At 47.7% G+C, this 26,523-nt stretch overlaps 1 protein-coding gene across 8 annotated transcripts in view; it reads left to right on the forward strand.

The window, feature by feature from the left end:
• The window catches only part of CADPS (calcium dependent secretion activator), a 418,422-nt gene that overhangs the window by 108,359 nt on the left and 283,540 nt on the right, over window positions 1–26,523 (forward strand). For all 8 annotated transcript variants that reach the window (XM_075938477.2, XM_075938474.2, XM_075938479.2 and 5 more), the window contains exon 3: window positions 5,934–6,266. In XM_075938477.2, the coding sequence (XP_075794592.1) occupies window positions 5,934–6,266 (333 nt within the window). The remainder of the gene's footprint in view (window positions 1–5,933; window positions 6,267–26,523) is intronic.

Raw genomic sequence — 26,523 nt, forward strand, 5'->3', positions numbered from 1 at the left:
CAGAAGAGATGAGTGAGGGGAGATTTGATGGCAGCAGTCAACTTCCTGATAGCCCATCCTCTTTGGAACCTCCTATGTCTACACTGGTGCGATCTTGTGCCAGAGATATGCAAATGAGGCTAATCATGGAATATTGCTGAGCCTCATTTGCATATCTAATGAGCCACCATTTTGCGGAAGAGGCTCTTGCGCCAGAAGGAGCTGTCTACACCGCCCCTTCTTGCGCAAGAAAAACCGTCTTGGCAATGCCGCTACGCTGATTATTTTCAGGAAGAACGGCGTTGCGCAAGAGGGTTTTTCTTGTGCAAGAAGGGGCAGGGTAGACGCTCCTTCTGGTGCAAGAGCCTCTTCCGCAAAAATGACGGCTCATTAAATATGCAAATGAGGCACGGTGATATTCCACGCTTAGCCTCATTTGCATATCTCTGGCGCAAGATTGCACCAGTGTAGACATAGCCATGGAGAGAGGCTGTTCTCAGTGGTGAGAGATGGCAGAACGAGGAGCAATGGTCTCCAGTTACATTGGGAAGGTCTAGGTTGGATATTAGGAACAATTGTTTCCCTACGAGGGGGGGAAGCACTGGGATGGGTTCCCTAGGGAGGGGGTGGAATCTCCATCCCTAGAGGTTTTTACATCTTGGTTTGACAAAGCCCTGGCTGGGCTGATTGAGTTGGGATTGGTCCTGCCTTGGGCAGGGGGCTGGACTTTGATGCCCTTGTGAGGTGTCTTCCAGCCCTGGGATTCTATGATTCTGAGCTCGGCTGCCTTGCTTCAAGTGCATCTCACCGCTGTGTCCCCTCAGGAAAAGCCCTTCTCCACGCACCAGGGAGAGCCGTTCTGGCCTGGCTGTTCCCTGGACACCAATGGGATTCTCAGCCTGTAACGATGACCATGCACAGCTGCTGCCATGTAGACATCCAGCCACTGGATTACACCAGCTCTTACTCCTGTTAAACCTTTTTCCACAGTTAACCAGGAAACCGAAAAGCCTGGATGCATGTCAGACTTGCTAGCCATTTTACCCAGGAGTTGGTTGCAGGGGTGTTCTGTGGCACTGCTGGGATACCGATGACCTGTAATGCATTAGGAAAATGACAGCCTTCGTTTTCTTCCTGCCACTTCCCTGTTACCTGCTCAGCTGTGGACTGAGCATTATAACTGATCCATGCAGGGGCGAGGGTTTGTGGCCAGACCCGGCCACAGGAATAGCTGACTTGCATAGTGAAAGAAGTGTTTGCTTTTCTTTTTAATCAATACTGACCCACGTGCACCCGTGGGAACTCTGCAACGATAGTTCTCGCCCGGCCATATTCACACTGGACAACCCGAAGCCTGCTGAGATCAAAGCTTATTTTCTAAAAGAAGACGCAGTGTCTCCCTGGCAAACTGATTTCCCGCTGCAGCTGTATCAGCAGCTCCCCTATCTCTCCAGCTTTCTTCCCTGCATTCATCCTTTTCTGAAAAACTTCCTAAGGGTATGTCTACACTGCATTCCTCTTTCCAGAGAGGAATGCAAATGCAGCCAGTGAAATTGCAAGTGAAGCGCGGATTTGAATTTCCCATGCTTCATTTGCATAATGGCTCCTGGGCACTTTTTCAAAATACCCTATTTCACAAAAAAACCCACATAGTCTAGACAGGGTTACTTTAAGGATTATTTCGAAAGAAGGGCTGTTGTGGTTTTTTTTTTAACCTCATTTTTTAAGAAGTAAGAGTAATATCAAAAGAAGGTTTTTTTTTTTTTTTTAAATAACCCCATGTAGACGGATTTTTTTTTTTAATAGGGAATTGCAAAAAAGTGCCCGGATGCCATTATGCAAATGAAGCACAGGAAATTCAAATCTGTGCTTCATTTGCAACTTTGCTCGGCTGCATTTGCATTCCTCTCTCGAAAGAGGAATGCAGCGTAGACAGACCCTAATGGTCAGGGTGGTTAAACACTGGAATAAATTGCCTAGGAAGGTTGTGGAATCTCCATCTCTGGAGATATTTAAGAGCAGGTTAGACTTCTATGAAGGATGGTCTAGACGGTGCTTGGTCCTGCCGTGAGGGCGGGGGGCGGACTTGATGACCTCTCGAGGTCCCTTCCAGTTCTATGATGTGCAGGTCGTTTATGGGCTACCCCCTGCTTGGACCAACTGATCACCAAGCTGTGCTAGCCAAAGCAGACCTCTCAAAATGCCGCTTTGCTAAGTGGCATTTCATTCCCCTTGCTCTGAGGTGCGCGTAAAGCTGTCCCTGTGTTAACTGGAGTAAGCAATGGCTGTAACCTCCCTTCACCAGCAAGGAGAAGGCCATGCAGTGACTCCCTTCGCTGTCCCCCCCTTAGGGGACACACCACCAGATCCATGGTCTTATTGCTCACAGGCCGGCTGCGTAAGTGAAAGTCGCAGGGTTGAGCTTTCAGAGCCGAATCGGTGCCATTTCAGGAACAAGAGAGGATGGATTTCCAAGTCCCCTTTCGGCCTGCTGCTGCTGTTTGCCTCTTTCCGTTGGCCAAAGGTTTGTGACCATGCCCTGGCCATGGGTAACTCTGGGACCAGAGCCAGGCTGTGCTCAGCATGTATGTAAGGAGGCAGCAGGTTCTTTGACTCTCCCTCTCCCATGCACACCCCCCAAAACCACCCTGCTCTTCATAACTGCAGCCCATCCCCCTTCCCTGTCATACCTCCGAGACCAGCAGCCAGCTGGGCATGCTCTGAACACCGTGAAGTGGTATAAAAACCTGTCATGTCCTCAGGCCATCCCTGAGGTCTTCAATTATTGAGCGTGCCCAGGCGCACCCTTCTGCTTGCAGAAAATGACTTCACGAGTCCTGCTTCCAACACTCCTGTTCATCTAGCCCAGAATCACCTTGGCTTTTTGTGTGACAGCATCACACTGAGGCCTCATATAAAGCTCGTGGGCCACGCTGCCCCGGGATCCCATGTCTCATGCCTGCCATGCAGTTCCTGTACATTCTGGTCAACATTATATTTTTCTAATCCTACAAATCAACTGCGATTGACATAAAATGAATCTATTATGTGCCTTTTACAGTCTCCGGTCAATGAGTTCTAAACTAAAATCGGGGGCTAGAACCCTTGCTTGTAACAGGGAGAATATTCCCACCTGTTACCTGGCCTAACTCTTTCCACCTTAACATCCTCCATGGTAATAGCCTCACAGGTGGTGGGGATAAGAAGCCAAGAGAGGCTTTCTCCTGCCTGTCACCTTCGTTGTCTTGGCTGTGGCCCCACCCACGCTCCACACCAAACTCCCGCTCCTGCTCATCCTCTTCCTTTTCCCCCGCCCTGCTTCGCCCACATGGGAGCCAGTGAGCGGGCAGGTGGGCAGAGGAGCTGGGGGAGGGAGCAGAGAGGCACCTGCGTGGCAGGCTGGTTCAGCTGGCCAGCGGGTGGGCCAGGGTGAAGAGGCACAGGTGGCAGGGGGTGGAAGAAAGGGGAGAGGGTGATGAGGTGGGCACGTGAGTGTGGGGGGGACCATGGTGAGGAGTGAGAAGGCCTGCGTGTGGGGAGCTTCGGGGCTGTGTGGTATCAGGGATGGAGCAAAGGCTTCTAACGGAGGGGGCTAGTAGGGTCAGGGCTATGGTCTAGGTGCATGTGTGCGCGCGCGCGCACACACGCACACACACACACACACGCGATGGAGGATCACGTGCTGCCCACGGAGTGACAACAGGAATGCCCTTTTCTTACTACGGCTGTAGTATATGCTACTTTTTTCTTTTATTGCTTTATGATATGAGATGTCTCCGAGTTGGCCATTGGGTTACCAAGATGCTATACTTTATCCCTGTCTTTTGCTTTCTTTCTCTCTTTGGTCCAGCTAGAAGGTCAGCAATGTTGCTTATGGTCTGAGTAGGAGAGAGAGAATCTCAGCACACGAGAGCTTTCGGAGACTCTTTGCAATGCGTTATTTGAAAAGGCATTCTTTAAGCAAAGCTGCCTTGTGTTCAAATAATTCAGCTCCAACTTGCAGAATCCTCCTTCTGTTTCCATCTCAGCAGGACAGTCTGCTGAGGTCTGCTTTAGTTCAATAGCCTAGTGTGAGTCTCTGCCGCTTCCTTCAGACTGAAGGGTAAGCTGGTGTCATGATGTATGGAATCATAGTCTACCTTCGACCACACTGGATTTATTATAGAATCTAGACTTCTGCCCAGCTTGAGTTGCAGCTTTGTCTCCCCTCGACTGTGGAATTCTTGTACAGCCAACAAGGGAGCGAATGGCTGAACAGCATACTGCAAGTAAACCAGAGATCATTCCAATCTGCAGCTATTTAAAAACCTGAACCAGAGAGAGCCTGGACGGCGTGTTGAATGAAACGTTGTGCAGGGTGTGGACCTATGGCCAAATTCAGGGAGCGAGGTTGGCAATCAGGCCAAAGCTGCAGAGATTTCAGAGCTGTCTATTCCAGCTCAGTCATCTGTTAGTGAGAGTCTCCAGCAATTTTTCAGGTCGGGCACCACTCTGGGGTGAATGCCATTACCCCACACGCCTTCAAAGATAGAAATGTATTGCTTTGCCCCATGGGCGGGATCTGTAGGAGCATTTATCTCTCCAGAGAAGATTCTTCCTCCTTCCTCCTTTAGACTTCCCCATATCTGTGGGGCCAGCGGGCTGTGCTGTTGGAGGTGCTTAGGAATGGAATAGCATGAAGAGAGATTTTTATTTTTAATGTAGTGACCATCACAGCACCAAATATAATTCGTTTGCCTGCCTCTGTGTGCTCACCCAGAAAAAATAAAGCCCACCGTGAACCACGAGAGATGTGAAACCGTTACAGCTATGCTGTTAGCCCTTGCTGAGTGTTATGGATTTAACCAAGTGGCCAGCTTGGAAGTAGCCTCCTAGCGTTGGAGGCATTTCTTTAAATTAAACAAGGATTATGTCTGATCACTGTTGCCTGCTGTGTGCAGCCTGTTGGGTGCTTTCTGTTCTGGGGCGAGGGGAGTTTAGGGCCCAGCTTGCATGCTGATGTTCTACTGATGGATGGGAGGCCGGTGTTCTTGCTCAGGGCGCAGTATCTCTGTTTCTGCAGAGGTAATGGCATTCTCCCTCCCCCCCACTGAGCATTCAGCCACTGTGTGGTGTTCTTAGGTTACCGCCAGGCATTAACATTAAATTAAAATACTTAATGGTTAAAGGAGTGAAATTGCAAGGACCATACTTGGGTTTGAGGGCAGCTTTTTCCATCTGTGTGAACCCAGAGTAGGAGATTCAAGTCCAGGGAGAAAGCAAAGATGTCTTAAGATGTATGCACATGCAAACACCACGTAGATCAGCTGGTGTAGATCAGCATTGCTCCGTGGACTGCCTGTCTTACACCAGCTGAGGGATCTGGCCTATAGGGCTAGGATCTAGCTAAGTGATAAATTTCAGTCGTGCAATAGTGAAATTGTATCCTTCACCTTTTGACTGCTTCTCCTGCCAGCAGATATGTGCCCCCGGCATTGTTCTAACATTCCAAACTCGAGCAGCTCTCATTGTGACATGCCAGATGACTGGTAGCTTGTTAGACTGGTGTAAACAGCCTGACTCCACGGACTTCAGTGGCGTGAGTCCAGGTTCACGCTGACTGCAGACTGTGGTTGGATGATTGAAGGGACACAATAGCTCGTTTGTGCCAACAGTAGCTAGAACTAAAATACGTCCCTGCTTTCTGGGCGTTATTTATGTGTTTGGTGCAACATGCCCATGACCTTCGGTGAAGTCCTGATTACATCCAAGTGGTCTGGCTTCCCCACATCTCAAAGTCCAAGCGTGACCTTTCTAGTCTAGCAGTGCTGCAAACTGGAAAATATTGCACAAACGAGTTAGGTTTGCGGGGCCAGCGGTACTTCATATAGATTAACATGGTTTTAATGCCGCTTGACGGTAACCGGCGACTGCAGAGAGAGTCACTTTCTCCCCCCACCTCTCTCTCCTTGCAGGTGTTCCTGAAAAGTGACCGTGTGGCCCGCATGGTGCAGAGCGGGGGTTGCTCTGCCAACGACTCCCGAGAAGTTTTCAAGAAGCACATTGAGAAGAGGGTGCGCAGCCTGCCCGAGATCGACGGCCTCAGCAAGGAGACGGTTCTCAGCTCCTGGATGGCCAAATTTGATGCCATTTACCGCGGTGAGGAGGATCCCCGTAAACAGCAGGCCAGGATGACCGCTAGTGCTGCCTCCGAGCTGATCCTCAGCAAGGAGCAGCTGTACGAAATGTTCCAGAACATCTTGGGGATCAAGAAGTTTGAGCATCAGCTGCTGTACAACGCATGTCAGGTAAGGGGGAGAGGTGTCTAGTCATTGATGGTATAGCCTGTGCCATTTTGCTGTCATTATCTTTGCCTTTATACAGCCAGCTTGTTGGTAGGAGGGGAACCGGACGTCAGCGCATCCTGCCGGAAATAGTATTCCTCTTGGAATTTCAGATGCCCAAGTGGATGAACGTTTTACTTACCTTTGCTTGTTGCGATTTTGCTGGATTTTCTGTAACCTGTGCACTGTGGTGAAGCAAATGAGGCTAAGCAATGGCCAAATCCTACTACTGTAACTCATGCCTGACCCCGGTAGGACCATCCATGAGATAAGGGAGACCGGATTCACTACCTATTCCTTGCTGCTGGTATAACCCACACAACTACCGGGGGTGGGTTGCGGTCCCATCTGGTGACACTGAGACCTCTTACAGAGAGAGAGAAAATGAGCCCGCTCTACAGCCTCAGCCGAGAGCCAGCTGGCTTGTAGTTCACGCGGAAGAGGCTCGTGCATGAAGCTCCAGAGGTCCCAGGTTTGATCCCGCCTGTTGGTGTGATACTTGTGGTACCCCAGGCTGGGCAGGCCGTTCTGTGAGCTTTCATGCCATCTTCCCCCTTTCTCAGCCCTTCTGCCTGTGAGTATATGGTCAGTGGGTGGTGAAGAGGGGGGGCAGCAATGCTCGGTGAGTAAGAGGAGCTAAATGGGAAGATTAGGCTTTATATTTGATCTCAAGCCGCTCTGTGCGAGACTGCTCTAGAAATGATTGGAGGCCGGTCTCTGGCCAGTGTATTCCCAGAGACCAGGCTGGCTGATCACAGTGCTCCCACCTGGTCTTAGAATCCAGGACCATTTGAGGTTCACTGACCATTGTTGGAAGCTTCGCTGACATCCCTCCAACTTGTAACTGCATCTCCTTGGTCTGTACCAACGTGCAGCATTGTAGTGCAGCTTTGCCTTCACCACTATAAGAGGCGAGTGCTTACGGCAGGCTAACGAACCCCAGTTCCCTGTCCTGCTCTAAAATCCTAGTGGTGACAAGGCTTCCGGCATATGGATCATGAGGTAAGGAGGTGAGGTCAGCCACAAGCAAGGTGCCGTGCTGTCCTCCCCGAGCTACTTCGTGCAAAACCAGAAGGGTGCCTCCTCTCCACTGGCGTTCTGCAGCAGGATAGCTACCGCATATTGGTTATTGCCTCATTCCTCCCTCTGTTGGGCAGGGAAGACTTAGCCTTCCATGGACACTTCAGGGACCTGTAGAACGCTCATTACAGAGTACAAATACCCTCCGGGCTATTTCCAAGGAAGGCTCCGATCTTCGCCATCCCACAGTATTGAGAACAAAATGATTTTTTGTCTCTTTCTTCCCTCGTTTTGATAATTTGTGCCCAGTAAAGATGAATTTTGTATCCTTTTCTATTCTCCTAATTCAGCTGATCACTGGAGCCAGCTCTGCTGCCCAATCTCCTGCCCGCATTTGCAATTTTTTACATTTCCGTTTTCAAGACTGGTTATTTTCTGTGCTGTGGTTTCCCCTCCTGACTAAATTAATTCTCTTCCCCCCCCCCCCCTTTTCATCTCTGTCTGAGAGAGCGAGAGAGCGAGAAGGGAGGAAAGGTGAAAACGGAGAGAGTCACAGTGAAAAGGAGTCTAATGAGCATTGCAACTCTGGTTAATAATGTGGCTTCTTGTCAGCGATCATACCAAAGGAGGACTGAAGTAGCAAATGGTCAGGCCAACTCAAAGCATATCCTGGCTCAGGGTGTACTCCGCAGTCCTACAGGGCCATAAATATGTAACTAGACAAGACTGGGTCGACTTTCTTTGGGTACAGACGTGCTTCTGGTCACAAACTACACTATGCTGCGGTAGCCACTGGAGGACATGTTAGTATGTGCCTCTGAAGTTGAAAAAATGGCACAACTGATGTGTGGTTTTCTGATTAGTCTTGTGGTTGTCTCAAGGAGCAAGAAATGCTCCAGAAAATGATTACTTTCGCGGTGATAGGACCTCTAAGGATGGGCTCTGGATTCTTTGTTTCTATGGGTATCATCAGTTCCTAACCTCTGTGTGGGTCTGTGAGTATGACGCCATAGTTACTCCATGCATTCAGAAGACACATTTCTTGAGGAAAATAGTTTCTTGGGTCGACCAGTAGTTGGGAGGCAAACTGAATTACCCAGCAGTCGTGTTCTCAGATATCTCTGAACAATGGTTCCTCTTTGTCCCACAGTGTTCAGCCACTGACATTGGAAAGGGAGTTATTTTCCAGGTGACTTCAGCATAAAGTTGGGTTGCCCAAGCAGGCAGTTGAGCATTTGTTTTCATTAATCTGTATTTCACTCATGCTAGCTGCTGGCTGTCTCTGGGTAATCCCTGGATATTGTTTAGGAACAAACGCTTGCTCTGGATTGATGGAGCAGAAAACTACTTGTGAGACAGCAGTGCTGGCCTGTTCCCACCTGCTAGGAGATTGGAAAAAGCAGCATTTCCTAGAGTGCAAAAGTGACATTTGAGCAAAGATCCCTGCTCCAGCTGGACTGAGGTGTGACACTACCAAGGTCATGCCCAAATCTGGGTTTCCATAGGAGCGGCTTTACTCAAATGCTTCCACAGCACAGCTAAACTATCTGAAGTTATTGTGGCCAGTCTTGAGTCCTTCCTTCCGCCAGCCCCCAAAATCCTGAGATTGGCTTAAAAATCTGCCGTGCAGGATGATCAGGTGGCCACGCAAATGCAGGCATTCAGTGCGCCCGTGGTTAGGCCAAAAAATAGGGTGGCGCATTCTACAGCCAAACGGCACGCAACTGACCTCCAGACCCTGGGCGCTGTCAGTGGAGTCAACTAGCCGTAGGGTCATCAAAGGGCTTGCCTGCTGCTATGGCAGCCAGACCCCAGAGCTCTGTTGTAGCCACCTGCCAGCCAGGGCCTTGGATGTGTGCGGATGCTGCAGTCCTAAACCAAGCTTCAGCTGGGCAGGCGGTGCCTTGAACTGAGACATGGAGGTTACTCACCCTTCCTCCTACTCACCCTGCATGGCAATAGCCACAGAGATGTACGCATCTCCATTTGCACCGGCTGCCCAGTTCCTGCCCACACCTCATCCTCCAAACTCCCCCTTTCCTGATGTACCACATGCACCATAGCATAAGTGGCCCTTCCATCGTGCCCAGGGGTCCCTGGTCAAAGATCGCCCATGGGGTGTGACGGTGTTGCCGATCAGGGTCAGGAGATGGCGGAGCCAACTCTATACGAAGTGCAAATGGCTATCTGAGTCCCTGCCTTCCATACAACAGTCCCTGCAGTCTCCTTTTCGTTTTACTGCACGGAGGAAAGACTATTACGCCGGGCTGGTTTTCCTCCCTGCTTTGTAACCTCACTGAAGGAGCAAAGTTGCCGCTAGGCTTTTGAGAGAGGCATATTTTGGTCCTTCAGCGTGTGACTGCTCCGATCGGTTACTTTGCCGTGTGTTGCACTGTGTCACCATCGTAGCTATACAAAGGGAGGGCACCGTGTCTCAATCTCCCCTTGAAAACTTCCACGCTTGCAGCATTGGCCCTAGCCGGAAATGGCTGAGCTATTTCAGGAGTGTCTCTGTGAAGTTCAGGATGTGCAGATGGAAAGGGCAGTGCCCCCAAATCTGAACTCGGATGGTTTTCATTGTAATTTGCCAGGTGAAGCTTGTCCTGGCGCTGTTCTCAATGGAGCTGGAGATTATTTGCATTTTCCCTTCTTCCCCTTTCATCTCCTGCGTTGGCTTCTTGTTTTCTGTAGCTCGCTCAGCTCAAGCTTTGGAGTGATATTTGCACCATTGCGCGTTTTCTGTGTGCTTTAGCGCAGTCGGCCCATTTGTAGACAAATTGCTAATTTGATGCCATCTGGCTGCATTGTTTCAATCCTAGTGTCTAAGCACCATGCATTTGTTTGCTAACAAAGCTATACCAATGCTGACTATGACTGGAACTGATTCACACTAATGGATTGGATTAGCATGATCGGACACTCTCATCTCAGTAATGTTAATTTTAAGGTATCACTTTTCTATTTTTTTCCCCTCTAAGTAGCCTGATTGAGGCATCTATTGACTGTTTCCTGTTGATAAAATAGTATAACAGAGCTTATATTTACGGCACATTCCTATTAGGTTTTTAAAAATGGGTATGCCTGCCACTGTTGGACTAGCCTTTTCCTGGATGTGCTGAAAAAACAGTAACCCTCCGATGGGAGTACAGACGGCTCACGTTGCACATGTGTGCATAACTAATCGTGCAGGAGCCTGGAGTGGATACTGAATTTGGACAGCTCCTGCTCTTGGATGCCACAGCAGAATCTGACTGTCTAAAAAGGTTTGGCAGCTATGTAATGCCACTACAGTTGCAGGGTTTGCTCTATAGCTGATCAAGCTAAATAAAAGCGACACATTAATTTTGTACATAGAGGTAACAGAGCAGCTTTCACATGGGGTTTAAATAATGCACGATAGACTCGGGAACTATTTTGACTTGAGCTTAGCTGATGCATAGGCATTGGTATTAGAAAACTGTGTTGTCTTGGTTGGCTATCTGAATGTCTTTAGTCTTTTCAGAACTGTCAGTATAGTGCCACTAATTAGAGAGACAAGGTGGGCAAGAGAATATATTCTTATCAGACCATCTTCTTTGGGGGGGGGTTGAGTTTACACAGAACTCCTCTTCTGCCTCACCCACCTTGTGTGTCTAATATCCTGATACCAGCCTGGCCCCTTGGTCCCCCCAGCAGTAATTGTTCCAGTGCGGGTCAATTTATCAAACCTAGTATAGATGCACTAAATCGACAGCCACGTGCTCTCCCGTTGACTCTGGTACTCCATGAAAATGAGAAGAGTAGATGGAGTCAATGGGAGAGCATCAACTGTCGACTTACTGCTTTGAAGATGCCATGGTGAGCAGACCTAAGTGTGTCGCCTTCCACTGTGTTATTCACGTAGCTGAAGTTGTGTAACTTGGGTTGACAGCCTGTGGTAGTATAGACAAGGTCTTAGGACAAGGGCAAAATACAGTCTGGGAGCGGATCTGGCCTTCCAAGCCTTTGGATCCAGTCTGCAGCCTGCCAAGATGCTCAGGCAGGCTCCCTGCCTGCCACAGCCCCAGGCCACGCAAAGCAGCTGTCTTCTGGGGCCATGTGCCTCACCCCATACTCTCCTCCCTGCCCCAGATCACCTTCCTCCTGTCCCAGGTCACTACCCAAGCCCTCTGCACCCCTCTTCTCCCCCCCACCCCAGGTCACTACCCAAGCCCTCTGCACTCCTCTTCTCCCCCTCACCCCAGGTCACAATTTCCTCCCAGACACTACACCACATCCTACATTTTTCTTCCAGGCCATACCCCCTCCTGGACCCTGCTCCCCAAGCTCCTCCCCCATGTCACATCCCCCATGTCACATGTCAGCCAAACTCCCTCTCAGGCCCCACATCCCCTCCTGCATCCTAATCCCCTCCTCAGAGCTCCCTTCTGCACCCAACCTCCATCCCAGACTCTGTACCCCATGCCTAGAAAAGTGTGACCCTTGACTACTTACAAAAATCTTAGAGTACCCCCATCAAAAAGTATTGCCCACCCCTGCCTTAGAAGCTACTCTGTACGAGTCTGAGCTCTTTCTTTAGTATCCATCCTGATAAAATTAATTGTGGAATTCAGACTCTAGAATTAGGTATTAGCATTAAAGAGTTGGTGCCAGTGTGTCCGACGCTCTTGGAACAGAGTCCTAATGCATCAGGAAATCCTCACACTCGGTGCCAGAGCCTCATTATGAAAACAGATATTCCCCCTGATGTGTCCTTGGAAGAACCAAGGAAATAATTTTCCTGTTGACAAATAGGCTCAGTTTTATCACTCTCTTTTCCGAGGCATGGAATAATCAGTCTAAACTGTTGTGCTTTGCTCACATCTTTCCTCTGTCTGTCTTGATGCGCTTTAGCGGGATAGTTAAGTATAACTGTCCCATCTTACAGATGGAGAAACTGAGTCACAAGGTGGTTAAATGATTTGCCAGGGGTCAGCAAACAAAGGCAGACCCCAAGATAGAACCCCATTCTCTTAGTTTCTAGCCCAAGATTAGCGACTAGGTAATGTTGCCTTCCTTCACCCCATTTCAGGAGGTATGGAAATCCATTTTCTTTTTCTGTTAATGTATGGTACCTGTTATTGCTAATCTAAGACGCGCTTGTATGAATTCTTGCTTCTGTCTGCATTATTTATTTATTTTTTGCTTAAGTGAAATAACGTGGTTTCCAGTGAGCATTTAGCAATCTCTTCTCCCTTTGATTCATGCACCGAGCTTGCAAAGTTATGAATGGTAGCTGAGCGAGCTGGCGTTATGTTCCTCCGAGTATATCCCTTTGTGATTCCCATTGCATCGGGCCGTGTAGAATGCAGCATACAGCCTGTAAAAGAAAATCCTGAGGGGACAATAAATCCATCGGATCATACAGTACAAACACTGGAGTCTTAAGGGACGTTCCCACCTCTGCAATTACGTTTCTGTCTGAAAACCTCATGCGTGACGCCTGACACAAGAACGGGGGGACATGGGAGAATATTAAAAGATGGTGATTTCAAAAACTCATACAAGGAAATACATTTTTCCCCACACAGTGTGGGATTGTGGAATTCATCCCCCCAAGACGCTATTGAGGCCAAAGATGTAGCAAAATTTGTGAAAGGATTTGAACATCTCTGGATAGGGTGCAAACCCATAGAATTTTTATAATTTAATGCTAACAAGTTTTGGAAGAGATCTTAAACCACCTGCTTCAGTTTAAGACAACACCAGACTACAAAGAGAAACCTCAGAACTGTCATTCATGCTTAAATTTGACACTTTACGAATGGGCGTTAACAGAGATGCTAACTACCTTACCCATTACAAAGATAGCTTCCCCAATTATCAGCCCTAATATCATTATCTCATAGACACTAACCTCCCCCGCTCACTCCCCCTCTGTTCTAAAATCTGATTTGTCAATTTTATGTGTGTTCACTTTTTTTGATTGTATCCCTTTGGTATATATGGCCATGCCAATTTTCTTCCACAATTTGATCTGCGGAAGTGAGTCTGGCCCACGAAAGCTCATCACCTAATAAACCATCTTGTTAGTCTTTAACGTGCTGCATAGTCCTGTATTTTGTTTCAGCAAGACCAGACTAACATGGCTACATCTCTATTATTACTGACAATTAGGGATTGAGAAGAGATCTAACGAGGGGTCATGTTACTCCTTGTCTGCCAGGTTTCTTGTTCCTCCTTCTGCAGCAGCTAGTTCTGTCCACTGTCAGAAATGAAATACTGGATTAGGTAGACCAGAGGTCTGATCCAATCTGGCAATTATAATGTACCTGCGGTTGTTTCAATAGCTCATGTTACTGTAACTGAAGGACAGCGCTGAGGTGAGCACGCATTTCCTCCTTGACGTTTCCTTTATGCATTCGAAAGCCCTTCCTTTATAGTCCATTTCAGTGTCTTTCCTCTATAATCACGTAAGTCCCGCTCATGCAGGTCTGATGTCCGCATGCCCTCTGACTCCGTGGAGCTTTTATCTATTTTCCCCTTGTAGAACAACCTTTATAAACATCAGTGGGAGAGTAGGAAAGTCCACAGAATAAGCCATTTGTAGAACAATTTTAAAATATTTTTGCAGACCATCCCGTTGAAAGGGTGCTCTGTCAGGAACTTGGTGTCTCAGTGCAGGGCTGAAGGCTTGGCCTCTGTCATTCTGAAACAAAAGGAAGGTAAAACTCAGGCACTGTCGCTGGGGTGTGTCTTTTAACGATGAGTGTTGCAGGCTGTTTTTCCTTTGTGCTTCAAATGTGCATAAAAAGCTGAATGTTACCACAGCCCACCAATGTGTTGGAGGCCAAGGGATCTTTCAGATCACTTACCTGGCTGTTTTCCTCTAAAGCAAACATTGGCCGGTGCCCTGGCAACGCGCACGTTGGGGGGAACGCAACTGATCCTTCTAACGTCGATTGCAAGTGCTGGAGCCAATGCCTTGCTCTGCCATAACCCTGTCGTTTGCTCCATGTTTTTGGCAGCTGGGCTGTGGCTGATGACTGCGAGGCATGAAGAGGCCTGTCGCGGACACGGTGCATTTTTCCTCTCCCACCCAGTTCTGCTCTTGTGGATTCCCACTGTGTAACGAACAGCACAGCCATAGCTCCGGAATGCCAGCTCACTCTTCCTCCCCTCACCAACCCTACCCTGCTGCAGTGAAGAGAGCCCTTGGACGGAGCATCCTTTGACTGAGGCCTCCACTGCCTGTTCCTAATGCACTGTGCAGCTGCAGCACTTCTGTCGTGGTTAGGGCCTTCTCTAGGGCTGCGAATCTACTCGGGGCCTTCAGTTTCGGTTGATACACAGGTAGGGTTGCCAGGTGTCCTGTATTGAACCAAACAGTTTGGCATTTTCACCTCCTGTTTGGTAAAAAAAATTCAGAAAATACTGGACACATAAAATATCTGGTATTTTCTGATGATTTTTTTTTCCCGGCCAGGAGGCGAAAATCCCAGGTGCTTACGGGGTTCCTCAGGGGAGCTGTCCAGCCTGGCGCAGGGAGGCAAGATGGCAGGCAACCGACGGCAGCTTGTTAGGGCCAAAAAGCCTCAAAAGCATTTCTTAAAAGGGCTGGGTTTTTTATTTTTTGTTATTTTTTTGCTTAACAATTCTTGGGGTCCTTCCCCCTTCCTCTCTTCCCCCCCCCCCCGTGTGTTTTTTTTTTGGGGGGGGTGTTCGGTTTTTTGGTTAAACCATCTGGCAACCCTACACAAAGCTCTTGAGGCCTACAACACTCATTGTGTTGCCTTGAGTTCGCCTGGGTGTTCCCAGCCCTGGCACCTGGATGCCTGGGCAGTGGACACGGATGCTGGAGCGCACAGGAACTCGCCTTTCGCAAATGGGTTTTGTGCTGGAGGCTCCGTGGCCAGTGAGCGCAGGTGTTTGTGAGTGTGCAGGTGGGCCTGAAAATCCGCCCCTCTCTGGATTTGTGTCTTTAGGGTGTATGTGTATGGCGGGGTAACCAGCCTGTGGAGATGTCGCACAGTCAGGAAGATAAATATTCGGGCCCAAAACAGGCTAATGCTAATGGACGCTTTCAGCTACACAGAGGCAGTATGGCAGAGGTGGTCTGTTCCATGTTGGAGCTGTGGGAGGAAATGCTGATTACGTCGTACTGGCTGAGCCTTACAACCGGTCTCTCTCTAGCTCTACCGGGACATGAAGGAAGAGGACATGACTCTTTATTCAGTGCTAACAAAGACTGGGGTGAAGGGAGCCTCCGCAGAGAATATTTAAGCTTAGCTAAGCTTTGGGAGGATGTGGAGGTGCAGGTTTGTGCTTTCGTTGCTGTGTAACAAGGAAGGCAAATCCCAGGCAGGGGTAAGGCTGGATCAAACAGAGCGATGGAATCCTGACCCCAATTACATCCATGTCAACATTCCCGCTGACTTTGGTAGAGTCCAGATTTCACCTAGTAAGTGCAGATTCTGGTAGGAGCTCTATATATATGTCACTAGGAGTCTGTTTTTTGCCACAGGTTAGCCAGCTGCCTTACAGTGACCTGCTGTTAATTATGTCACGACGAGCATATTTTCATTCTTTTGTAGAGAATATGGTTATGTAAAGGAAGGATTATTTCTAAAGAGGTTTTTTATTTTTAATACTATAACCCCAAGCAGTGTTCTAGGAGTATCCATAATGTAACCAAAATAAACGAGATTGATGTGATTGGAAAGGTTTTGAGGAAACAAGAGAGGAAATTATATTCCAATGAGATGATGATGGATGGAATTCTCTAACAGCTTTCTGATGGGAAATTTTCAAAGTAGCGCAGTGTAATAGGTTTGCATATTCACATGCTTTCCTGCAGAGACGGCTTCTTCCACAGACAGCCTAAGAATAAAACACCTGGGCTCCTTTGGAGGAATTGTGTCATTGCCTGTGTGCCTGGATGTGAGACAGATGTTGATATCTATATTGTTTTGAGAGTAAGGGATGGTCTTGCGTGCCAGGCGCAGAACTCAGAGCCAGGAGACTTGGGTTTAATTTTAGGTTTTTCTCTTAAAATTCTTCTGTGATTTTTGAAGTTAAGGGGCAGATTGTCAACTGACTTTAACCCCTATTGTGGTGTTCCCTTTGAAGGTTTACCAATTTTGAAAATGTGGCCGTGGCAGTCTAATTTTTCTGAGGCATGGCTCCCACTGACTTCTATGATAGCTTTGTCCTTGGCATTTCTAAACATCAAGTTGTGTTAATCTTTGCCTTGGTTTTCCCATCTGTAAAACAGGTATAGTATCATAGAATCCTAGAACTGGGAGAGACCTTGAGAGATCATCAAGTCCAGTCCCCTGTCTTCACAGGACCAAGCACCGTCTAGCTCATCCCTGACAGGTGTCTGTCTAACATGCTCTTAAATAGCTCCAGATGGAGATTCTACAACCTCTCTAGGCAATTTATTCCTGTGTTTAACCACCCTGACAGTTAGGAAGTTTTTCTTAATGTCCAACCTAAACCTCTCTTTCTGCAATTCAAGCCCATTGCTTCTTGTCCTATCATCAGAGGCCAAGGAGAACAATTTTTCTCCCTTCCCCTTGTAACACCCTTTTTGACACTTGACAACTGCTACCATGTCCCCTCTCTGTCTTCTCTTTTCAAAGCTAAATAAGCCCAGTTCTTTCAGACTTCCCTCATAGGTCATGTTTTCTAGACCTATGATCTAGAATCACCTTTGTTGTTCTTTTCTGGACCTACTCCAATTTCTCTACATCTTTCTTGAAATGTGGTGCCTAGAACTGGACACAATACTACTCCAACTGAGGCCTAATCAGCACAGAGTAGCAAAAGAATGACTTCTCGTGTCTTGTTCACAACACTTCTGTTCTCGGATTCCAGAATCATGTTTGCTTTTTTTGCAACAGTGTCACGCTGTTGACTCATGTTTAGCTTGTGGTCCACTATGACCCTGAATCCCTTTCTGCTGTACTCCTTCCTAGACAGTCGTTTCCCATTCTGTATCTGTGTATATATTTACCAACCTCACATATAAATTGAAAGTCCAAGAAAACCAGTGAATGGGAAGCACACGGGGAAGTGTGACAGATAATTGCAGATCACTATTAGATTAATCTTTTGATTGTGACTCAGGACTCCAGTTATCTGTTATCATTTGCATACTTCCATTTTTCTACTACAGGCAGTCCCCGGGTTACATGGATCCGATTTACATCGGATCCCTGCTTATAAACAGGGTGAGGCAACCCCGCACTAGCTGCTTCCCCCCAGCAGACCAGGGAGACGCGAAGCTAGCGTCCCCCCCTCCCCCAGCAGACCAGGGAGACGCGAAGCTAGTGTTCCCCCCCCCCCCCCCCCAGCAGACCAGGGAGACGCGGAGTGGCTTTTCTCAGCAGACACCTCAGCTTGAGAATAAAGGACTGAGGGAAGTGAGATGTGGGAGAATAAAACTGAGCTCTGGAGAAATGTTTGGCTAGAGTTTCCCCTACAATATGTACCAGTTCCGACTTACATACAAATTCAACTTAAGAACAAACCTACAGTCCCTATCTTGTACGTAACCCAGGGACTGCCTGTACAAAAAAAAGAGAGATGAGTTTGCATGGTTCTTATCACCCACTACTGACTGTGGCTGAAACTGGTTTCAGGTGTTAATTTTGTAAACATGTGATTTAAAAGCTACTCCGATACTTTTTGCAGGCCTCAGGCATAGCATAGAGGGTTCTCTAAAATACTCATGTTACAATTCCAATAGACATGACATTGAAAACAAAAGGTAGGGCCTGTTCCCCTTACTGGTGAGTATTACATACTAGAACATGCTCTAGGTAGCATTCTTTCACATTCTAGCCTGTCAACCTCCATGTTAGGTAGAATAGCCATGTAGAAGGTATGTTTTGTGTATACAGTATATATAACACAAACAGAGTGAGCTGTATCCCTATCTAGTGACTGGATCAGATACGAGCCTACTAGTGCTACCAGCTAATGGAGTCATTCCTTTAGCTCAAGTGTTAGAGCCTTTGCTTTTTCAGATCTGAAGGCCTTGTACTTGAGTCCTACTGACTAGAGCTGGCTTTAAAAATCAAAATTTTCATCCACTAGCAAATTCAGGTATTTCATATTTTGTTTTTATCCAAAGCAGGATAAAAAGCATTTATGAGACTTGGGTCCTTCCGGGAAGGAGGCAGGGGGTAAGGCAGGAGGGGTATGGCTACAGTATCCAGTCACCAGTTCCTAGGGGGAAGCTGGGGAGCTGTAGCTGCATGGGAGACTCCTCTGGGAGGGTGTCCAGGGCGTCTATGGAGGGGGGGATGCAACCAGTGGACTGGGACTGCGGTGTCCACCCTGAGACATTGGTGGGGCTCCTTGGGAGGTGGGGGAGGGCTGTGCAGACCAGCCCCAAGAGGTGCTCCTTTGGCGCTGCTGGCTGGCACTGTAGTCGAGAGCCGGTGGGGAGGGGTTTGAGGCAGGAGGTCCGCATACCGAGGCCAGTGTCCAGCAACATAGAGAGCCCTGGCTTCTGTTGGACACACTCTCTTACTGGTGTAGCCACCCCGCTGTGGTCACTCCGCAGTATATCTGTGTCCTGCACTCGCTGCCCCCTGTGGTCACTCTGCGGTATAACTCTCCCTCCGATCAGCCCCCTTCCTTTCTGTGTTATAGAAAACAATCCCATTCCAGAAACATTCCATTGTCCTGGCATGACTAAACCCTGTCGTTGCTTTAAGTTAGGGTAAGAAGAAGCTACATACCAAATGTGATGGCCCTAGCTCTTACTGTTTAGGAGGAGTTCTTGAACAAATGGACTCAGACAGATTCACACACACACACACACACACACACACGCTCTAAAATATATATAATTCATGGAACAAAGTGACAACGAACTTCAGTTCAGAAATGTAAAAACAAATAACTTAAGTATTCCAGCCCAATTAAAATATTTTATTTTGGCTTGATTTAGCATTAATCTTTGACCTCCCCTCCCCCTAGCAACTGAATGATATGGGAGAGTTGTAGTTTGGTGTGTTGTTCCTCCTTTCTCTTCTGAGCAAGGTTGCTTGACTGGGCTATATTTCCCATGATGCACCACAGCAGTTGAACAAGAGAGGGACTGTGGTGCATCATGGGAGATGTAGCTCAATCAGGGAGCTCAACTGATAAAGGAGAATACGGACATGAACCCTTTGAGTCACTGCAGCATCTGACATAGCTTAAAGTGAAATTAAATCCCTTCCTCCTCATCCCCATCGATAAAATAAATCATTTTGATTTGATTTAAAAGACTGAAGTGTTTTGATGTGGGTCTCTCTTACCTGAAATCTAGTTTATAGTTTCAGTTTTTCCCAACAGAAAATCAAATTTCAGCAAAAATCAATGTTTTCCAGTGGAAAATTTCAATTTTGCAGCAACTACATTTTCAATTGGAAGAAACTCTTTGGGGAAACTTTCAGCCACCTGAAGTGCTAGTGACTCAGGCAGAAGTCAGTGCACATAGTTCAGATCTCTCCATCTTCGTACCTATTTCTGTGTAGCTTTGGTATGGAGACTCAGATAGCAATAATAGACAAAATATGCATTTTTGCATACCGTGAACACTGCTCACTTGCATTTTTCAGATGTCTTTTTTGACCTAACCATATAACCCACAGAGCTTTACTGCACTGAAGAAGAAAGAATTAACATTTTTTGAAGATCATTCTAAAATTAATGGATCAAAGACCTTTTTTACATAAAAGGAATGATTTTTAGTTCACATCTTACAAACTTTAACTCTCCAGGGCCTGTCCTTTTGAACACTGGTGACTTGTTTAACGACCCCTCTAAAATAAGATTTGTCTCCGTCCTGTACCCAGTGGAAAAGTATCCAACTCGCAAAAACCAGCACCACCCTTAGCACCAATAGAGATTGGCCTATTGGCCAACTGTCTCCTCGGGGAGGCCCGGCTTTTAGTTGACAATGAAAAGCCGTAGGTATACTCCATCCAGAATAGTCACGAAGCAGGGCAGGAAAGCTTGATCTGATTTTACTTACGATGCACCTGGTCTGTGGATAGAATTTCAGGTCAGAAGGCACCACCAGATCACATCCCAGGCTACCAAACACCACCCATTCACCAAGCCAACAACCAGAATTAAACCAAAGTATTACAGCCCTCCAGAGCCCCGGTGCTGGCTTCCTCTGGGCCATGAGGATGCTTACGGCCCTACCCCTCACCTGTCTCCAAGCCCCCAGCCTCACCCCACCTCTTCCTGCCTCTGCTCTGCCCCCTCCCTATGCCTTCCTCCAAACCCCTGCCCCTCCACTTCCAGTTCTGCCCCCTTTCTCTAAGCCTACACCGCTCCCACTCCCCCTTTCCCTCCCCAGCTGCTTACTGTGGGAAGGAGCTGATCGGTGGGGCCACTGGAGGATGGGAGGCACTCAAGGGGAGAAGGGGAGCTGGCTGCTGGTGGGTGGTAAGCACCCGGAGCATCCAAGGACTCGGGGCCCATGCCCGGGAAACTAAGCTACCTTGCGTTGCAGGCATAGAACAGGAAAAGCCAAGGATTTCAATCTGCACCGCTGTCCCTATGACTCCATCACTTAAAGTCACATGAGTCCTTACTACAGCAGAGCCTGCTGTGCCCACACACCGTGGCCGATGTGCTTTTAAAATAACGACTCGTTCCAAACCGGGAACACGCCATGCTCTGGTTTGGGTAATTCAGTATTTATTTCCATGGAAACCGGAATGGCAGCCTGAAGCAGTCTTCAGGGTTGTAATTACTCTTGTTGCTTTCAATGGCAGAGGCTCAGCATGCTTGTCAGTGCCGGGGTAGCTTCGACAGACGTTTGGGGTGTTGAATTGAAAACAGGAAGTACTGAGTGAATTGAATGAAATTGCCTCTTCTATGTATCTGGGAAACTGGAGGATGAGGATTCTTGGGGGGTGGGGCATTTATTATTTAAAAGGAATGCAGATGCATGCCTGAGAGATGTCTCAAGGGTGGAGAACTGAGAGTCCAGGATTACAGGCTGTTTTATTGCTGTCGTTAGTGTCTCCATTTGCAGCTGCCCCGTTTGGGGAAAGGAGACCCCAGGTTTGTATGTTAAAATGTGCACAGCGAAGTGGAGCAGTTACCTGGGTTAATCCCTTATTTGAGTGCTTGAAAGTCATTTGCAAAGTGGTTCCCTGCCCAGTAGCAGTGTGGCTCATCCTTGGTAAGTGACTCTGTAAAACCGTCACTGTGGTTTGCATGGTTGGGTGTCGGTTCTTTTCTTACCAGATATGTTCGGGGGATCAAGTTGGTTTGGTTGGTTGTTTTTAAAGGGAGACTGTGGCTCCCATTTCCAGTTGCGCACATGCAGCCTGGGCCCCGAGTTGGACTTGGGCTCTTGCCTGAGGAGTGGACCTAGAGAGAGTGGGTCCAGCTTAAGACGTGACCCAGGCTGGGATATAAACAGCAGGGTTTTGGGGTGTTGCATAAAGCTTTGTTGGTGTATAGCTTTCCCATGCTCCTTACAGCCATAGAACCAGTTCCACAAGTCCCGGAGTAGCGGGTCCGACTGGACTTTCAGGCGCTGTGCATGCTGCAGGTGGGATGTGTCATTCCCATCTTGAGCACCGGGATAGGTACTAGCCCTGCTCTAGCTAGTGCTCAAATGCAGCCGTCTACCCGGAGCTGCGCCTTGGCCTGCCGCAGCCATGCCACTATTGGAACACACTAGGCTGAGCAGACAGTGCCTGAGCGGAATAGTATACCTCCCAGCCGCTGCAGAGACTTACCCGCACATCGCCCTTGCTTCCAGCGGATGATTGATAGCTCCCACGTGACCGGTTGAAATGTGCTGATCAGCAGTACTGATGGTGGCCGGGGCTCACAGAATCTTGGCTGAGCTAGTTTGTGGGAGCAGATGGCAGTGATCCCTCGCCTTGCTCAGCAGAGGTAGCTGAGAACACAGCTGGAGCAGAGCTGTAGAGAAAGATAATGGCTTTTTTACACAGTCACTTTTCAGAGCAGATGCACACTTTAAGACCGCTGTCCCCTTTTTCTTGCTATACGAAGGGTGTATGCATTCATGCAGTCACTGGCTGATCTTTTATGTTCTGCACTAGAATGGACAGAGTGTAATCTCACTTCTTCTAATTACATTTTAAGCAAATTAGCTCTTCCATTAACCAAAATAAAACAGAGGCAGCATAATAGGGAGTTTCCCACTGATGGTTGAAAAGTAGTCACATGCTGCTGGGCGTGGCTGAGACATGGTCCGTTAAGCCCATTTGAGATGCTTGCATTGCATCAGAGGGGTTTTATCACCTTTCTCTACCTGCTGGGGAGGAGTGGGTTTTAATGCAGCGGGAAATGGGGTGCGGGTTTTGCCGTGGACTCGATGTTCTGGGTTTGGGCCTTGTCCTAGACGCAGAACTAGAGCACACGAAATGCAGCTGAGACACGAAGGGGAAAATACAATGGCACACGTGTGACAGTAATAACAAGCTGCTTGCCTCTAGCGCCAGCCAGGGATGTTTAATGGAGAGAGAAAAGCAGTAGCAATGCTACGTCTTTCCCAGGCTGCCTCCTTGAGAGCGGGGGCAGGGGTGGACGCATCCCCACAGCATAACAAGACGTCGCCGTTCTCCATTGGTGGCCCTGTGTATGGTGGTGAGGTTTTCTCTTCTGCTTTGTGGTCCATTCTCGCATCTCTGCATTCCATTGTTACCCAGGTGGGTCAACCCTCACCCAATATGTGGGTATGAAGGAGAGCCCCGCCTGCCTCTCTGGGGAGTGGCTTGAATGCTCAGTGCCCCATATGCCACAGCTCTTATTTGGCGCTGGATGCTATTCCTAAATGGCAGAAGACGTTCACTAGGTCTTCGCCACTGAAATGCAGAGCTCTGGTTTCATAGGCGTGTTCAGTGATAATTAGTCACATCTAGGCTACCTTGCTGTTTCCCATCGCCGTTCCCTTCAGGTTTTCCCACTGCACTGTTGTTTTACTTCAGAGGCTGGGCTAGCCAGACTCTGCTCTCAGGTTCGGAGGGTAACCAACAAATCGCTTAATGGGAATACGTGCAAGGTTTATTCGATATTACCGGTGATATGAAAAGAAAACAAGAGGCAGATTACAACATCCCTTTGGCTTGCCAGGGACTCTGACTCAGCAAAGGATGGACTCCTGGGCCAGGTCCGAAAGGCACCTCTGTATAGTTCCAGGTCCTTCCGGAAGTCCAAAGGGCGTTGGCAACATTAAGTGATATATAGCCTGTGTACGCAATCCTAGAAGCAGCAACTAACTCTGTGCTAAAGAAGAAACCAAACCAAACACCTGCCTCTGTGAGGAAATTCCCACGGGCAGGCGCGTCCACCCCAAAGCTTATCTAAAGTATGTGGTGAGCTCACCCCCACACTAGGCATAGCCTGTCTCTCTAATGAGCGAGCTAGCTGGGAATTTTCCTTGCTAACAGCAGGCCAAAGCCTGTTTTCTAGTTGCAGACGTGAGAACTGGGAAGATTCACTAACTCCTTGAAATACAATAGTCTTCCAGTTTTCCAACCACAACAACTGTCACCATGATACTTGTGCCCATAGGTCCTGTTGCTGGCCTAATAGCACAAAGCACCCAATGGAGTTGTCGTTACAATATTGTCGATGAGGCTAATGAAAAGAAACTCAGAGTTCTTTCTAAGCAGCCTCGCCAATCAGTTCAGAAGAGACAGAATTAAAAAGGCTCTGAAGTATAATTATAGAGAAGCTCAGCTAACCAGGAGAAGTTATCACAGGACATCCCAGGAGACTGGGAGCAGACATTCAAATCAAAGTGAAAGTAGTGCTGCTTCATCTCAACTTCTAAAGTAAAACCTGACCTACTCTGCATCCATGATACTCCTGGGGACAGGTACTTTAAGACTGAAATTCAGGTTGATTTTTAACATTAATTCTTAAGGCGGCAGTTGTGGGGTGTTTTAAAAACTTTATAGCTGGAGTGATACTGTCCTAAGAGTATCTGCTTTCTATACTATCCGTAGGTCAGAGATTAAATTACCATTAAGATGGTTCTTCATGTTTACTTTTTTCTAAATTTGCCCATCTGTACTATTCATCATCCTGTAGTCAAGCTGAAAGGGGGACATAAAAACAAATCAAGACAAACATTGCAAAATATAAATGCCGTGATGTTTCCAGTCTCTTAATCTCTGTTTAGGGACTTGCAATGCTTTTTCCCCTACCCAAAAAGCCAATCTAATGGTAGGATTTCCCTGTTTCATCACCAGATTTATTTTTAATCAAATCAGAAGCACCATTTCAAATGGATATTTGTGAACACGGCTTTTCCATTGCAGGAAAGAAGCTGTGCAGTGAATTCCTGACACAAGGTAATAACTTTCAGGGGAAAAGAAGTAATGGTCATTTTGCAAGCACCCAGTGCATCACAGGGGACGTGGCTTCTGAATCTACCATATGCAGAGGATCAAAGAATGTGAGGAGGGGGAAACTGTTATAACATTTGAATTATGAGATGGGAGACCTGCTTTGGGAGTGTTTGAATGTCTCTGATCAACTCAGTGCAATGTAAAGGTGTGGAAATGGACCGTAACCAACAGTGAGAATTCTGGCACTGTGCATTGGGATGGTAGGACCATGCCTGAGGTCCTGAGGATGGATATGGAAGAGCAGAAGTAGTGACAAGGGCTGGAGAAATAATAAAGGGTTCTTTAGGAGCTTCAAATACACCTCCAATGAGAAGATTTGAGGAGGTTATAATTGAGGCCCCAAATTGGAAATAGGTAGGTATGTACCCCAAATTACTAGAGCGATGGTTCACAGTACAAATGAGGGAGTGGATGGGAAAGATGTTTCCTCTGAACTTCATTATGCTTATTAAAGGATAATTTAAGTGCAGAATGGACTCTTAGATTTGCCACAATAAATACACTAAAGTTCCAAAAGGAAGAATAATTTCCAGGTTCAAAATTCGAAGCAGGCAGACTGGGGCTCCCACGTTGTTATTCTGGTAGACATTTTGGTGTTGCATGAAAAATTCTGGGTGCCAAATTGTCGTTTACCTTTCACGACAAAGTAGCCAAGGACGTTGATAGATCAGTCACGGAGTTCCTTCCATGCCAGGCTCATTGGAGAGAAGAAAAGAAGAACCTTCAAACATATAATCTCTCTATGCTTCATGAGGCAAACACGACCCCCTTGGACAGTGTATTGTAGCTCTACTGTGCAAGGATGAGGCAAGATTTGAAGGAGTCAAAGAATCCAATATAGTTGATAGTGGTTCTTATTCCACCTTCATGGTCGTCATGTTTGAGCATCTTCCAGTCAATCATTCACGGTAGACTAACATTCTCACGTGTGGGTCGTTATTTCTCTCATTCTCTGGGCTTTCATATATATGGCAGGAACATGCAGGGGCTGTGAGGTTTGTTCCACCCATCAGGGAAAGGATCCCTTCTTTGAGGAGTTATCCCTCTGCGTGCTCCACTTTGGTGTGTTAGCTCCCTGCGCATCTAGCCGGAGACTTTTGCAAGCAGTGACCTGGTTGGCCGCATGCGTGCAGCAGCCATCTTGTGCTGCTCCAAGAGGCTACTCCAGGCCTGCAGCCAAGTATCCCCTCAGTTTCTTCTGCCCTGCCCATGGTTTCAGTCAGAATGACAGCAGCCCCCTTATCTACTTTCACTTTCCCTTACTTTCTGCCCTGGTCTCAATTTAAACTCCTTCCTTGTTACTCCATCAGCGGACTTTTACAATGCCCTATAGGCTGAAGGATTCCCTCACCTGGTGGACAAAACAAATGTCTGCTCAGGCGTTCTCTTCCGAAGGGAAGCTCCTTCAGTCACTAGCACCACGGACGCCTCCCTAGTGGGATGGGGGACACACGTGGGTGACAACACTGTTCATTGCGGATGGTCCTTGCAGGAGGCAAATCTCCACATAAATATCCTGGAGTTTGGAGCAGCTCAAAATACCTGTCATCACTTTCTCCCCCTGATCTGCTCTCCCGATTCTCACGGACAATTTGGCAACGATGTTTTATATTTAGAAATGTCTTTCTGCTTCTCAGCCAGGGCCCGCGTCAGTGACATTTTTTGTTTTTGTTTTGAAGTTCTCACTTTTGAGCAGCCCCTGATTGTTTGGGGTCTTTTTTCCCCGGCAGATCAGTGGCTCCTGGCCCAAAAGAAGGTTCTCCACCTCTGTCATAAGGAAACCACCAGCTCAAGTTACACAGCTGGGATGTAGCCGTTCCATAAATCCA

This window comes from Pelodiscus sinensis, chromosome 11 (genome assembly GCF_052426305.1).
Source record: "Pelodiscus sinensis isolate ZL-2025 chromosome 11, ASM5242630v1, whole genome shotgun sequence".
Taxonomy (NCBI): domain Eukaryota; kingdom Metazoa; phylum Chordata; order Testudines; family Trionychidae; genus Pelodiscus; species Pelodiscus sinensis.